Here is a 15,121-nt window from a genome sequence, read left to right as displayed (position 1 = left end):
TTGGATGCTGTCGGACATCTTGCTTCAAGTTTGTTACAAGTGTCAGTTACTTGGATTATCGAGCACCTGGCGGGCATCCCACACTGTTACTTATCTTACGGAGTTTATATCCGAGTGGTGCTGTTGGAACCCTCTTGTGATGTTAAATCCTTTTTTAGGTTGCGTTCACACGTACAGGATCTTCAGCAGATTTGATGGCGCAGATTTAAAGTTGCAGATTCAATTCAAAGTAACGTAACTCTGGGCCATCAAATCTGCTGCAGATCCTATACGTGTGAACACACCCTAATAGTACAGTCACGGAAAATCCCTTTTAAGTAGTGAGCCTTTAATGTAAGTTGAGATGACTTTGAATCCCAGCTCCAGTGATCTTACTGCATGATAGTAAATATGTTATGGTACTGATCGAACACAATCTACACCATGGGTCTCCAAACTGCGGCCCTCCGGCTGTTGCAAAACTACATTTCCCATCATGCCTGGACAGCGAAATCCAAAGCTTTAGCTTTCCAGGCATCATGGGAGTTGTAGTTTCGCAACAGCTGGAGGGCCGCAGTTTGGAGACCCATGATCTACGTCATTTGGATAAGGCTCTTGTTGCAGCTGCTTTGGGATCTCTCACTGCCATTCAGATATGATGGGCTGAATAATGCTGCATGCTGTGCTTCTGTTCCCATGAAAATGGCAGACTCTAAATAAGAAGCTGACATCCAATAGAAATCACTGGTGTCAATAAATCAGTGGGTCCTGTTATAAAGTGGAAAGCACCTGGCTGATGTGAGCGGGGTCTGGCAACCATCTGGTCCTTCAGAAACATTTGCTCATATAGGATCTGCTGCATCAAATACTATACTTGGCTTCAAATCTAATGCAGATCCTGTAAGGGGGGCTTGTACCTTTTGAAGAATCTTCTATGGTTTTTATCCTTTATAACCCACAATGTTAGTGTATATTTTTACCAAGTTGCCCCCCCCATATGTCACATGGTTATGTAGATATATATTCCATCAAGCAAATCTTTAATTATTATAGGTATAGGTTGTTTTTTTTTTCCCCCTCACTTTCCTTTTTTGCTCTCTAGAGAGTTCTATGCGAAGTGGATGAGCTGCTACAAAAAGAGAAAGAGGAGACTTCTAAGAAGGGGAGAAGAATCCTCATCCAGGACATTGAGGGCTCCGATGAGAAACATCAAGACGCATCAGTGGTGGAGAAAGGTAATGTCCTAAAGCAGGGACTGGGAACCTTCGGCCTTCCAGCTGTTGCAAAACTACAATTCCCATCATGCCTGGACAGCCAAAGCTTCGCTTTGGCTGTCCAGGCATAATGGGAATTGTACTTTTGCAACACCTGGAAGGCTGAAAGTTCCCCATCCCTGTCCTAAAGGATCAGTGTCCAAATCATCACCCAGATGTATAACACAGGTCAACAGCATTTTTGGGGCCAAAGATATTTCAACGAATTTAGGGTAACTTTGGGGTGCTGATTCTGAATGTCATCAGTTTTGCCAGATTGGCTCAAGTTTTTGAGAATTTTCGTGAAATGTGTAAAAAAAAAAAGACGTAATTTGCTACACGCGCATTAACTTTATTGCTATTGTCATGAATACAATAAATTTTACAAAGTAAATGTTGATTTTAGTTTATTTTAACTAGTTTTAGAAAGTAATCTTCTTCAAAAATGAACAAGACATGAAAAAAAACTTGAGCCAATCTGGCAAAACTGATAGCATATTCAGAATCAGCACCCTAAAAATACCCCAAAATCATTAAAATATTTTGGACACCAGTAAAAAAAATTTTTTGTTGTTGTTGACCTGTGTAATACATGGTGTTGTTCTCCCTTACCTATTGCCCTCTTGTAGGGATGCAGCAGATGATCAGTGAAGTTTATTTGCTGTTCTCTATATACCCATTGTTGTGTATCTATAGAATGGCTCACTGGTCTTGTATTTCACCACATTCAATTGTTAGTGTCTTTTCACCTGTTAGGAAGTATTACTTTAGGCTCTGATGTGATCTTTAAAGCTGTGGTGTGTGTGTGTTTTTTTTTTTTTTGTTTTTTTTTTCTTTTTTTGCATAGTGCTACCATATACTGCCTCTGTAAATGTAGTCCGAGTGGTTCCTGCCTCACTTCCCTATGTTCCCATTTTTTTATTTTGTAGTGTGTACTGGGGTGAATACACTTCACACTACTATCAGATGTTCTGTTTGGAGCCTCTAACAGCGACTCTGTTATATCTGAGACATAATTCACCCCATTCTAAGTTATTGAAGTCCACTGGCCTCTGTTGGGAATGAATCTCACACGGCTGTCATGGTTCCTGTTACACCAGATAGCAGTATGGATAGAGCTTTATATTCTGTGAATATTACAACCCGCCTGTATGGTTACATACTCTATACTTTCCGAATGCATCTATGCTGCTGTGCTCCCCGCTACCACTACCCATACTCAATCTTATTTGTGATTAAAAACATGTATTTTTTTCTTTTTTTCTTTTTTTTAATGCTCTGGGTCCTAATGAAGTATGTTTCACTGTACCTATGGAAAACTGGCAATATGGACAATCTATTATGCAAAAAAAATGTGCAGCATTCTAGGATTGGGTTAAAGGGTTATCCAGCAAAGAACTCTTTTTTTTTTTTTTTTTCTATCAACTGGTTTTAGAAAGTTATATAGATTTTGTAATTTACCTCTGTCTAGGACAGGAACTGTACAGATCAGTAGTAAATCCCCATAGGAAACCTCTCCTGTTCTGGACAGCTCCTGACATGGACAGACTTGAGATTTTTAAATACAAGTAAATTACAAATCTATATAATTTTCTGAAACCAGTTGTTTTTGAAAGAGATTTTTGCCAGTGTACCATTCTCCAGCTGGAATAAAAGTATCTGCTACCAATCCAGTGATGCCTCCAGGATATCATTATATAAGCTGGTGCAGCCAGAAACTTCTCTACCTGTGAGTGGCGCTGTGATTACCCTTTTAAAGTCCCCCAAGTATACTTAAAGGGGAAGTCCGGTGAAAATTTTTATTAAAGTATTGTATTTCCCCCTCCCCCCCCAAAAGTTATACAAATCCCTAATATACATTTACTACGGGAGATGCTTATAAAGTGCTTTTTTCCCTGCACTTACTACTACATCAAGGCTTCACTTCCTGGATAACATGGTGATGTCACGACCCGACTCCCAGAGCTGTGCGGGCTGTGGCTGCTGGAGAGGATGATGGCAGAGGGATGCTCAGTGTCCCTCCAGTGCCCTGTGTCCCCCACCCAGCAGCCACAGCCCGCACAGCTCTGGGAGTCGGGGTGTGACATCACCATGTTATCCAGGAAGTGACATCACCATGTTATCCAGGAAGTGAAGCCTTGATGCAGTAGTAAGTGCAGGGAAAAAAAGCACTTTATAAGCATTTCCTGTAATAAGTGTATATTGGGGATTTGTATAACTTGCACATCTTAGGGTCCTATTAGACAAATATATTATAGCAAGGAATTCCCCACAGCACAGCTTAGAATTCAAATGTTGTGATTTATTTCATATCCAAAGCAGCAATAAACAGTGCAACACAGCAAGGTGAGTCTGATGCGACGTTTCTGCGGACTCACCTTGCTGTGTTGCACTGTTTATTGCTGCTTTGGATATGAAATAAATCACAACGTTTGAATTCTAAGCTGTGCTGTGGGGAATTCCTTGCTATATTCAACGGGCTCCTGGTCAAAGCCGTCCCTGCTAACACTCTGATCCACTACTGGTATAGTGCTACCTATATACTGTGAGATATATCCAAAATTCGGGTACTGGCACTCCAAGAGTGCCGGTACCCTAACTTTGGACGTTTATATTTTGCACTAGTGGAGCCGCAGTGCTGGGGTGGCACCTGCTCTCTTCATTCATTGCCTGTGTGCCGTGGATTTTCGTGTGTGTGTGTGTGTGATATATATATATATATATATATAATCAATTTTCGCCCTGATGATCTTCCCATATTATAGGGCCCTTAGGCTGGGTTCACATATATCTGGGGCATCAGGCATAAGTTGTGTCCTCTTATCTGGCATTACAATGTTTGTGCCTGATACCAGGAAAACCCTCATTGACAACAATGGTTCTGGCATCAGTTTCCCTTTGGCATGTGTACTAGTGCAGCGGAGGGGCCCCAATCATATGTGACCAAGCCCTGTATATATGCAGCGTCAGTGAAGTCTCTAGGATATTCTCCCTGCTATAAATACCTGTAGCTGCATTACACAACAGGATAACACACGGTACAGCTGGCGAGCGATCTCTGTGGACCTCACTACATGACTTTCTCTCCATGGATTCGTCTCCCAGTGCATGGAATCTTATATATTTGATGGATGATAGTTTTCATTGTGTTATGTATAGCATCTTGCTGCGCACATGTAATCGCCACTTGCAGACTGAGATTAGTGCCGAGTCTTCTAAGCTTCATCTGTCACGTGAGGCTTTAATGGCATCAGTGTAACTAGTGACAGCACCGTGATCGTGACCTCGGTAAGTCTCATAGTACGGCTTAGCTTCACTCATAGTATTTTGGCCCAAGTCAGACAGGCTTCTAGATGATCACCACAGTGTTACTATTGGCCTAATACCGACCTCTTTTCACACATATAGATTTTACTAGGATGGAAATAAAGAAAATTGCCCCATCATGGCAAAATCTATCCCTGCTGCTTCTCTTAAACTCCTTTTCCATGGAGGTCGGTGTTACCATGCCGGGTCTGTAGTCATGAAGTGGATCACATAAAGTGATTCAGGTTCGATTAATATCTGTTTCTGATTACTTTAACCCTTGTTACTGAGGCTGTGTTCACACGTAGCGTTTATTTAGCATTATTTTTTAGCAGTAGACACATTTTTTTTTTTTTTTAATTTTGTTTGTTTTTTTACGATTATTGTGTAGTTTGTGGCAAAATATTGCTAATTAACACTAATTAAAGGTTATGTGTGAACGGAACTTAAAGGAGAAGTCTGGCCCTGCTGTAATTTTGGGAAGAAGCAGGGGCGGGGGACATAATCAACACTATTCACCATTCCTCTCCTGCACCGGAACGCCGCTCTGGGACCCCCGCCGCTCAGTGACTGGGATGGGACACCACTCCAGTCACTGATTGGCTGAGTAGGCTGTCCATCTGAAGGGTCGGGCACTTTTCCCTGGGGGGGGGGTCCTGGCGAGGTCCCGAGGTCGGTCAGGCGGAACATCACAGGCACAGGGAGAGGTAACAATCAGGGTCGTCTTCTCCCCTGCCTCTGCTGCCTGACAATAATTTATGGCCGGACTTCTCCTGTAAAGGTAAAACCAGCATTTCTTAGTAGCTTGTGGCCTGTCAGCGGCTTATTTTCCTGTTCTAATTGAAATAAACATGCATGCTTGGCTGGGCTGAGTGTATATATGAAGGAGTCAGCAGAAATACAGGTGGCCAACATTTAAAGTGTATGGGCTGCTTCAGATACTACATAGGTGCATAGATCAGGTGAAGAAGGGCCCAGGGTCATCTGGGTTAACTTAATTGTCCTTGTAACATCGATTCAGAGGAGTGAAAAACAAACCCAAACGAGAGGCCATTGTCTCCGTATTGATGCCTTCCTGGATTGGTATCTGGAGACAACGTTGTTGTGCTTTTTTTTTTTTTTTTTTTTTTTTTTTTATATCTTCTGTTGTACAAAGGCCACATTCTAAAAGGCTTATGAGAAGTTACAACTAGGTGAACCCGAGCAGCCTGACAGGTCTTCTCACCACTAATTATAACCTATAGCCTATCCAACAGGATGAGTGATTGGTGGGGATCTGACTACTGGGACCCCCACCCATCACAAGAATGGTGGTTTCTTATAAATTAAGTGAATGGAGGAGCAGTGGTTTACTCTCCTGGCCTTGGCAATTCCTATAGAGAAGTGACTGAGCAGAGGGGATAAGGGGCCTGTGCTGATGAGTGACGGGGGTGGGGGTGTAGCAGTCAGACCTTCACTGATCGGATATTTTTCCCTGATCCTGTGGATGGGTTCAAAGGGAATCAGTTAGCACAATTGTGCTGATAGTTTCCAGAATCCTAGTATAGAGCTACTACTGTGCAGCTTGCGTCGGCTGCCGCAGTAGCTTTAGAAAAAGTACTTTTATTATGGGGGTGGGAGAGGGCCTGATTATGTTTTTTTGCGTATGTTTTATAATTTAAAAAACTACATGCATGTCTGACAGTTCTGAAATGTGCCACTCGTCTATGGTGGTGGATTATGGTATTACAATTTATGGACAGATGGGACGCACGTGTGAGTGGATCTTAAAGGTCCGTTTACTCAGAAAGATGATCTGACAGATTATCTGCCAAAGACTTGAAGCCAAAGCCAGGAATGGATTTGAAAAGAGAAGAAATCTCAGGCTTTCCTTCATGACCTGATCTGTTTATAGTCCGTTCCTGGCTTTGACTTCAAATCTTTGGCAGATAATCTTCCTGTGTAAATGGACCCTTCCCCCCCCCCCCCCCCCTCCTCATTAACCCCTGCACAACCCCGATAATGAATCATAGTACAGATATAACGCTCCAGGTATATAGATGTACAAGTCTCTACATCACTATCAGAAGAATATTTCTGATTATTTGTGATCACTGGAGATGGCAGGCCTGTACTTGTCTCATACGTGCTGAACCATGCCGGGGGAAATCTTCTATTACAGGATTTTCAGGCTATTTTTAACTTTTACTTTTCGCTTTATATTGTTTGTGTCTCAGAAATGTTGGTGGTTCACGTTACAGGTGTGATACGTTTTAAGAATAACAGTAAACAGCTCTTGGGGTCAAAGTACATAGGTTAGAGTTTATATTAAACCCTTTTATGTCTGCTGATCACTACAATGGCATGTTTATGAGCGCATGATGAGTATAGCACATGAGTCACTTACATGGAATCTGCATTAAAGTCCTGGTGACCCAAAAGCTTGCGGAGCTTGGAATCCACAAATCCTCATCATGTTCATAGACACACAGTAGGCAGCGTCTCAATTTGGCACTTTAAGATCTACATTTATTGGCTGGCAGAACCTGACGGGTTATATCCCTTCTCAGTAACTGTAGAGAGAACCAAGTCAGGAGTTATCCTGCAAAAATGTCACCTATCCGCAGGACTGACCTCTGGGACCCCCACTGATCACTTAAACAGCGGTCTTAAGCTCCACCCCCATTCCTTCTCCCCTCCTGACCATGGAAGTAGTGGTCGCATGTGCTCTGTGCCTCCATTTAGTATTTCTTGGGTCAAGAACTTCCATTTTCCATCAGCACCCTAGAAATTAATGTAGCAGCACGTGTGACCACCACTCTAGTGATCGGTGAGGATTCCAGTAATGGGCTCCTGGTGGTCAGATATTACTGGTCCTGTGAACAGGTAATGCCTATTTTCCTGGAGTTACCTTCCTTAGGTGATTTTTCCAGGACTCTGATATTGACGACCAGAGATGAGCAAACCTGGAGCATGCTCGAGTCCACCCGAACGTTCGGCATTTGATTAGCGGTGGCTGCTGAAGTTGGATAAAGCCCTAAGGCTATGTGGAAATCATGGATAGTCATTGGCTGTATCCATGTTTTCCAGACAGCCTTAGAGCTTTATCCAAGTTTAGCAGCCACCGCTAATCAAATGCCGATCGTTCGGGTTCGGATGGAATCGAACCCGAACCCGGTTCGCTCATCTCTATTGATGACCTATCCAAACAATGTCAAACCAGTGGGGTCCAATTGCCAGGTCCTTCATTGGTCAGTTTACTATAGAGGCTGTCCCTGTGATTAATTACCCAGGTGCCTCGCCATGTGTATGTTGTGGCCACGCCTGGTACTGCACTACAGTTCAGTCCTATTATTATGATGCACTCCCATGTGATTACAACTGAAGATAAAAAAAAAAAAATATAGGTCTAAATTATAGGACTTTGATGGTGGTTATTATCATACCTTATTGTTCATGATGGCTTCTGCCCTAGCAATATGTACCGTGTGGTTTGTTTTGTTTAGTTTTTTTGGAACCATTTTCATTTATAACCCAGAGCTTGTGCTAATTTCCCTGTACATGAATATTAAGTGTTCTTCATGTACCATATATTGCTGCTGACTAGGGATGAGCGAACTTTTGAAAAGTTCGGTTCGATCCGGTGAACTTTCGTGAAGTTCGGATTGGTCCGAACCGAAAACGAACCTTGCTCTAACGGCTGAATAATTGCAGCTACAATAGTGGGAGTGTGATAGGGTATCGATTGATCGATTCCCAGTCCAGTATTATGGAGGAGAGGCTACTTGAGGAGGAGGCAGCAGTTGATCGATTCCAGGCTAGTATTATCGAGGAGAGGCTAATTGAGGAGGAGGAGGCAGCAGTTGATTCCAGGCTAGTATTATCGAGGAGAGGCTACTTGAGGAGGAGGCAGCAGTTGATCGATTCCAGGCTAGTATTATCGAGGAGAGGCTACTTGAGGAGGAGGCAGCAGTTGATCGATTCCAGGCTAGTATTATCGAGGAGAGGCTAATTGAGGAGGATGAGGCAGCAGTTGATTGATTCAAGGCCAGTATTATCGAGGAGAAGCTACTTGAGGAGGAGGAGGAGGAGGAGGAAGCAGCAGTTGATTGATACCAGGCCAGTATTATCGAGGAGAGGATAATTGAGGAGGATGAGGCCGCAAACAATATATACTCCTTCTCTATCTCTCCCTGTACTTATCCAGTTGTTTGGATATGTAATCTGTGTTTTCCCTCTCTGCCTAACGTACACCACCTCTCTCTGCAGTCTAGACACACAATGAGAGAGCATAGACGCTCAGGCACTTCCTGTTCCTGTAGTGACGTCACACACCTTGATATTCACATACCAGGATACAAAGGATTATAGGAGTAATAATTCCTTATATCCTCTTCCATTCTGTGAAAACAATAGTTTTGCGACGCCATTGCGATTTTTAACGAACTTCGTAACAAACTTTTGGAAAGTTCGGTACCGAACAGAACTTTTTGCAAAATTCGTAACGAATCTAGTTCGTTTCGTTTCGTTCATCCCTCCTACTGACCACTGAGGCCTATAATATATTTAGCAGTGAGGTTATTACTAGAGATGAGCGAACAGAGTTCGGGTTTGAGTCCATCCGAACTCTTTAACGTTCGGCATTTGATTAGCTGGGGCTGCTGAACTTGGATAAAGCTCTAAGGTTGTCTGGAAAACATGGATACAGCCAATGACTATATCCATGTTTTCCAACTTCAGCAGCCACCGCTAATCAAATGCCTAAAGTTGGGGTTCGGATGGACTCGAGCATGCTCAAGGTTCGCTCATCTCTAGTTATTACGGCTTTGGCTTTTACAGATTTTAGATCAGTTTTATTTTCACCATTAGGAAACCTTGCTAGATCAGTTTGGGCCCTGTATAAACCACAAGTATAGGTGCCAGTAGTGTCCGTAACCCTGATATGTGGTAAGTGGGGTCATAGCCTTCCCGGTGTTTGCATAGACTTCCTCCTACACTCCCACACTCCCAGTCTTTCTCCTATGAAACCAGCCATAGTGGGTGTGAGAAGGGGCACTGGAAGCCTCCCAGGAGACTCTGACTGGTGCTAATATATTCCACAGCACTGAATACATTCATTGACACCAAAGTGTATATATATCACTGTACATTAACCCCTTAGAGAATCCATCATAGAGTTCTGTCACATGCCATAATACATGATAAGAGTACACCGGAGAAAAGTGTGTGTATGTTTGTTCATAGCAGCCATTAAGGGGTTACCAGTGCATTGTGTTCTATATGCTAGTGAATAGAGATGAGTGGCGCTCCTGAAATTTTACTTTTCAGACATTACAGAGATGCACATGTGACCAAGTCAAACATGCGGAGTGAGGGCCCTGCTCACAAGAGCTTACAATCTAACAATCTATGATAACTTTAAAAAACCATGTGTAACATGCTGAGGTCTCCCAGAGGTGTGTGTATGTATATGTATATATATATATATATAATATATATATATATATATATATATATATATATATATATATATATATATATATATATATAATATAATCTCTATCTATATCTCCTCCTGTCTCAGGGTAGGACCCCCAACAGCAGCTGTGCAATATGAACATGATGGTGAATACTGGAGATGTGCGGTGGTGGTACAGTATAGTACATGATGGATAAGGCAGAAGATGTGGTAGCTGCTGCCACTTTATAAAACTTGTCCAATTTTGAGACGTTTTTGGGAGTTGCAGAATGTTTGGGAAGTTTAGAACAGATGTTTGTGCACACCCACTACTGAACATCAGGTTTTTGAAATGACTGTCTGTGTCCTTCATAAAGAGAATTAGTACTGGTAAGAGTGTGATTACACCATTTAATACCATGTATATGAAACTTGAGGCTATTCCGCATGTAAACCTGAGGATTTTACGCATGGAAAAATATCAGTGTAATTATGAAGTTTGACGTGGATCCATATCAAAGCTATTGGAGAGCAGCACTAGATCCGGAGTGGATTCATTGCGCATTTTTTAATGGAAGAACAATGCATCAAGAATTGTTGCTTCTTGATACGGATTTCAAAATTTTTTTTTTTTTTTTTTTTTTTTTGTTGGGAGGGGGGGATCACATCAAATGGCAACATATTAACTGTGGCAACCATTTCCTATTGAAATGAATGAAGTGGGTTTCATGCGGTTGCCACAAAATCTGTCAGGATCCGCATCAAAATGCTCAGTGTGTACAAGGAATAAAAACTTAAAGGGCCCCCTGGGCTGTAGCTTTCTGTTAGTATTAGTCTGGCGTAGACCATCTCAGGCTCTGACCCCCTCTGCCCCTGACTGCTTCAGCATACAAATGGTTAGCTTGAAGAGTGACTATTGTATTTGGTATGCTAATGGCTGCTGGAGCAGGGGACCGGCCGCACTTGCACTGTATACAGCCCACATGCTGGTGCTCGCCGCGCTCGTGCACAGGGTTACGTTACTTTGGCTAGATTTCCTTTTTCCTTGCGTGAGTATTTAGTGTGTCAGGCCAGCTGTACAGCTCGGGTAACCTCCAGCGTGACTGCATCACACCCCTCCTGTAGGCTGTACAGTAGTCTGCCCTGGTGATGTCGATACTAAGCCTGTAACTTCCTTGTAGAAGCCGGTGTGACAGTGGGAGGAGGAGGAGAGACTGCAGCCGAGCTGATTGAAATGGGGAATGCTCAAAAAAAGTTTTCTCCTAAGAAAGGCAACGAGAAGGAGGAGGTGAGACAGACTCCCCGACACAGCAAGGAGAGCAATGGAGTCAAGGACAGCAGCAATGGGAAACCCCAAAACCATGTCGACCGTCAGGAAAAGCCTGAGCAGCCGGGTGGTAAAGCCCAGCAGAGGAGTCGCACCGGCAGCCAGGAAGCCAAGCTGTCATCACAGCCTCTTCCTCTTGCTGCACAGCTGAAAAATGAAGGCAACCAGCTTTTTAAGAATGGCCAGTTCGGAGAGGCTTCCGTCAAGTATTCGGAGGCAATCGAGAACCTCAAGAACACAGGTCAGTTCTATGTGATTGTTATCATAGCCTTTAGCAATTCATAGTAAAAAGCTTATGTGATTTACTACTATGTGATGTCTCTCGCTGGGGGCTTCTCACGCTTGCTCTAGCTGTGCCGTGCTACTGCAGTGGTAGCTGTCTGTGCTGCAGTGCTGCTTCTCCGCTCGCCTGCTAACCAAATCTTTTCTGTAACACTTCAGGTTCAGAGGACACCGAAGAATTAGGGGTCTTATACTCCAACAGAGCGGCGTGCCACCTCAAGGATGGGAACTGCGCAGAGTGCATCGAGGACTGCAACAAGTAAGTTACGCAATAGATCATGCCTTACGGACTGCTAGGGTTAATAGCCTGCGACGCTAAGAAGTACAGCACCGAATATGTAACCAACTCGAGGTCTTCACATGGTACAGGATCACTGGGATCAAAGGTCAGGGTAGGCAGCAGCAAGAATTCAGGGTCACCGGGTGACCACGTAACTGTATAGGTAGATGTTCCTGTTCTGTACTCTAGTTTATATAGGTGTCTGAGTCACATGTTAATGAATAGGTTATGACCACAACCGAGGTGTCAGCATTCCTAGGATCTTGCTCAAGACGTACCCAAAATGCATCCAGGCAATTTGTGTGGTGTTTTTTTTTTTTTTTACTAGTAAAGAAATGGTTGGTCAGCGTCGTCTGCAAGGGTTAATTATTGTAGGCCGTATATGTTTTACACCAGCACAGGTATGCGCTCACGTTCCTCTTACGGGATATCCTCCCTGTAATGCAGGTCAGTCAGGTTTACAGGTCCTCAGAACAAGAATGTAGCTGTCCCTTTCACTAACGCAGCTTCCTAGACTTTCTTAGTAAAATAAACTGAAATGAATGTCTTATTGTCCAGTAGTGTCTCCAGGTAATAGGTGGTGGTGGTCGGGGTATATTGCAGGTGCACTGAGTGACTCCTTATTACTCGTAGTATTACCTATATTTTTGTTTTTTTCTTAATTTTGGTATTTTATCCGTGTTTTTTGCCATACACACTAACGTTTGGCACTGCTGAACAGTCATGTTTCCTCTATGGAGAGAGAAGGGTAAAGGACATATTACACGCATCGAGTATCTGCAGTATTAAGCACAAATCGCTCTGTGTAATGAAGACCACGATCAGCTGAGGAGCGACCAAGCCTGTGCCTGTTGACTGAGCATTGACTTTCGAGAAGTTTTAAATTGAGTTTTCATTGGGTGGTGGTACTGCAGCGTTGGTATATAGAAAATCTAGATGTTATACTTACCTGTCCATGCGCTGTGTCTCTGGGTCCTCTGCTGACTGCAACTGCCACCAAATCAGTCTCTGCAGGGACAGCCTGCTCAGCCAATCATTGACTTTGGCACTGTCCTGTTTGGTCAGTGATTGAGCGGGCTGTCTCTGCCGACTCCTCCAGAGATGCTGCAGGAGGACACTGGGGGAGCATGGGAGGTAAGCAACATCTTCATTTTGTATATGATACGGAGTACCTCTTTAAAGCAGCCATAGCCACATGATTATCAAGCAGTGTGCTGGGTTTACACGTAGCGATAATTCGCACGATCGTACGACGAACGATTTCAAAGTAACGATTTTATTTTTTTTTATAACGGTCAGCGTTTAGACAGAACAATATATCGTACAGAAAAATCGTTTTGCGATCGCTTAAGCCTATCTCGCACATAGGTTAAATCGGTGAACGACTGTTTACACAGAACGATCTGTGAATTTTTTGCAAACGACTATTTAAGAACATGTTGTAAGATCAAAATGAACGATTTCTTGCTCGTCGTTTGATCGTTCGCTGCGTTTACACGTACGATTATCGTTCAAATTCGCACGATAATCATTCCGTTTAAATGCAGCATAATAGGCTCCAATAAGCATTGACTGAAACTAAAGGTTGTATTACTCAGCCTGATGTGCAGGGCAAGTGAATGCAAGACACCTCTGATGCTTATCCCTCCGTGATGGGTGGTGTAAACCCAACATCCCCGACCCCAGCAGTGCCATAAAGCTGTGATGGGGAACCTTTGGCACTCTAGCTGTTGCAAAAGTACAGTTCCCTCTCATACCTGGGTAGCCAAAGCCATGTGTCTGGTTGTCCAGGCATGATGGGAATTGTAGTTATGCAATAGCTGGAGGACTGACTGTTCTATACCATCCCTGGTATAAGGTGTATCCCGGTGGATTTGTCCTTGACAGGTCTCTCTGTGCATAGTGGGGCACAGCACAGTGGGGCATGGAGAAGTCACCAGGGGCTGTGCCCATGACCAGAGTGTCTCATAGCTTGTCATAATATAGTAGCCTGTCTCTACTTCATGCTACCCAAACTCCTGACAGGACACAAATCTTAATACAAACGCACATTGGACCCTTGCAGCGCAACTCTAGCCCATACATTGAACATCAGATGGGCGCTGCATAAAATATTAGAAGGCTTTTATCCCTCTGAATACTCAGCACATCCCTGATCACCAGGAAGCAGACTGGTATACAGAAGCCACTGACTGCTGTCCGCTTATACTGTCTATAGGCAGAGAGCTGTCAGTCTGCATGGGGTTGGTGGGGGAAGGGTCCTGCACTCCTAGATATTGGCAGAATGACTACATTACATGATGTACGTTATACATTACTGTAATTGTCTTCTGTCACTGGCCTATACAGCCTGCAGTCCGGGATCGGTAAACCTAGTGACAGACTCCATTTTTGGCGTTTGTCCCCTCATGACAATCCTGTTTGTCCAGATTGTGAAGCACACTGGAGATCAGCTGTAATCCATGTAGCAAATTGCAAAAAAACTGCTGAAAAAACTTCTTATTCAAGTAAATGGCCACCAATGTATTATATAGACTGTTTGGGGCAGGGGTAGGGAACATTGGCTCTCCAGCTGTTGCAAAACTACAACTACCATCATGCCTGGACAGCCAAAGCTAATGCTTTGGCTGTCCAGGCATGATGGGAGTTGTAGTTTTGCAACAGCTGGAGAACCAAGGTTTCCTTACCCAAGTTTGGGGCCTCCAGGATAGATGTCCATTTACTCTAATAGTTTTCCTAGCTTCCCAACCTTTTTCTATAGGTATTGTATATTGAGACTGTCTAGTATTCTTTACACTGTATCTCCCACAATGATTCCTGTGAATTAGCACCCAGAGGTTGATCATCCATACTGACCAAATGGTCAGAGATGTATTTGATCCAGGTGATCCTCTGTAAGCGGCAGAGATCTTCCTCCTGTCCTGATGGTCTACTGCGGTGTATTGGTGTAGGACAGGGTGGATTGTAGGACAGGGTGGATTGACATATATACGGAGTACATCCTGGTGTCCCACCTCTAAAAGGGTTACACTGCAGGGGAGGGAGGGGGGGAGGCTTGGAGTTCTTGCTGCAACTTATCTCTCCCAAAACAAAGGGGTTAGGGGTTGGAGTGTGATGGAAAATTGCCACAGACCTCATCTGTCGTTGGACATTTGGAAAAACCCCATATATACTATATTGATGGTCGAACCCATTGTCAGCAGGTATGGTCGTCAAGCCTAAAGTGTGCAGGGACCTTTAGGAACAAGGACTACAGA

At 43.5% G+C, this 15,121-nt stretch overlaps 1 protein-coding gene across 2 annotated transcripts in view; it reads left to right on the top strand.

Moving 5' to 3' along the window:
* The window catches only part of SPAG1 (sperm associated antigen 1), a 50,788-nt gene that overhangs the window by 12,961 nt on the left and 22,706 nt on the right, over window positions 1–15,121 (top strand). For both annotated transcript variants that reach the window (XM_069957332.1, XM_069957331.1), the window contains exons 10-12: window positions 1,082–1,214; window positions 11,157–11,543; window positions 11,744–11,843. In XM_069957332.1, coding sequence (XP_069813433.1) covers window positions 1,082–1,214; window positions 11,157–11,543; window positions 11,744–11,843 — 620 coding nt within the window. The remainder of the gene's footprint in view (window positions 1–1,081; window positions 1,215–11,156; window positions 11,544–11,743; window positions 11,844–15,121) is intronic.

The sequence above is a fragment of the Dendropsophus ebraccatus genome, chromosome 2 (assembly GCF_027789765.1).
Source record: "Dendropsophus ebraccatus isolate aDenEbr1 chromosome 2, aDenEbr1.pat, whole genome shotgun sequence".
NCBI lineage: Eukaryota > Metazoa > Chordata > Amphibia > Anura > Hylidae > Dendropsophus > Dendropsophus ebraccatus.
This window is presented reverse-complemented; position numbering and strand designations above follow the sequence as displayed.